The 1,683-nt window shown below is 48.3% G+C and overlaps 1 protein-coding gene across 1 annotated transcript; it reads left to right on the top strand.

Moving 5' to 3' along the window:
* The first annotated feature begins 344 nt into the window (after window positions 1-344).
* On the top strand, window positions 345-1,625 carry LOC105570807. The gene has a single exon (XM_012028256.1). The coding sequence runs from the start codon at window positions 345-347 to the stop codon at window positions 1,623-1,625; it is 1,281 nt and encodes a 426-aa protein (XP_011883646.1).
* The last annotated feature ends 58 nt before the right edge of the window (window positions 1,626-1,683 follow it).

The raw sequence follows: 1,683 nt of genomic DNA, 5'->3' as shown, positions 1-1,683 counted from the left end.
AAATTTCTGTGTCTAAATGAACCGTGTCCAATTGAACCGTGTACACCAAAATGTGTCCATTCGAACCGTGTCTATTTGCAGCGTGTCCAATTGTACTGTGTCCAAATGCACCGCTCCCGCCGTCATCGACCTCGTCTGTTCTTAGCCCTGATGAGTCCGAATGCGAGCAACATTTTTTAAAGACGCATACCCGGGACGCTTTAGGTCGATTCATCGTGCGCCTCCCTTTCAAATCTGATCCCGCTTCGTTGGGAGAATCTAAAGCTACTGCCTTACGCTGTTTATGACGTTTAATCAACCGATGCTCAAGGGATGTTAACTACAAACAACGTTACACCAAATTCATGGATGAATATCTGGCCTTGGGACATATGGTGCCTACTTCGGAACGGGATTGTACCCCTCCCGTTTATTATCTTCCCCATCACGGGGTGTTCAAAGAAAGCAACGGCGAAATCAAGACGCGAGTCGTTTTTAACGCCTCCAGCCGAACCGACACGAGGATTTCACTTAATGACATTCTCCACTCTGGAACTAAGCTGCAAACGGAAATCGGAGATGTCTTATTGTGGATACGATCACACCGAATTGTTTTTTCAACCGACATTGTGAAGATGTTTCGACAGATCGCCGTCCACCCGGAAGACTGGAAATATCAACGAATCATGTGGCTCAACACGGAAGACCAGCCGACCGATTATTCGCTTACAACCGTTACGTATGGTATGTCATGTGCACCTTTTCTGGCCCTACGATGTCTCCAACAACTGATACACGAAGATGGTACACGATTCCCGAAAGCTGTCCTCCCTCTTACACGAGGCCGTTACGTCGACGATATTTTCGGCGGCGCTGATTCTCTTGTTGAAGCGCGAGAGATCATGCAACAAGTTGTGCTACTATGCGATGGCGGTGGTTTTGCTCTTCAGAAATGGCATAGCAATTGCTCCGAACTTTTCAACACCGAATTTCTTAATACTAGCGAGAGATCCTCGGGAGTGGAAATTGAGCCATCACTCGTTAAGTTACTGGGTCTCGTCTGGGAGCCTAGCACGGACACGTTTCGTTTTTCATCCCATCAGTCGTCTTCCTCATTCCTATCCAAGAGGATTTTATTATCGAAAATCGCGAAATTCTTTGATCCGCTAGGATTGATATCACCCGTGCTGATACGTGCCAAGATTTTAATACAGGAACTCTGGCTGCTTAAAATCAGTTGGGATGACGAACTTCCGACGGAGATACACCAACGCTGGACTACGTTCCGACTTCAGCTATCTAAATTGGAGCAACTATCAGTACCCAGATGGCTCGGACCCCTGCGTTCGTCGACCCAGGTCGAGTTACACGGGTTCTCCGATGACTCCTTGTTAGCCCTCGCTATTGCTGTGTACGTAAGAGTGGATGATCCGGTGGAGGGTGTCTCTGTTCGTTTGATCTGCGCCAAGACCAGAGTGGCCCCGCTCAAACGCCTCTCGATACCACGCTTGGAACTGTCGGCTGCACTCCTTCTCGCCCGTCTTGCCGCACACGTTCAAAATACGCTCGAGCTACAATGTTCAAATATCTTTTTGTGGACGGATTCATCCGTAACCCTGGCTTGGGTGAACGCCCATCCCTCCTGATGGAAGGATTTTATTCGCAATCGTGTTACAGCAATACAGGAGTTGACACCTACCAGTT

This window comes from Vollenhovia emeryi, unplaced genomic scaffold, assembly GCF_000949405.1.
Source record: "Vollenhovia emeryi isolate VEMERY1.0 unplaced genomic scaffold, V.emery_V1.0 DF941791.1, whole genome shotgun sequence".
NCBI lineage: Eukaryota > Metazoa > Arthropoda > Insecta > Hymenoptera > Formicidae > Vollenhovia > Vollenhovia emeryi.
Note: the sequence above shows the minus strand (reverse complement) of the source record. Positions and strands in the feature narration are given on the sequence as shown.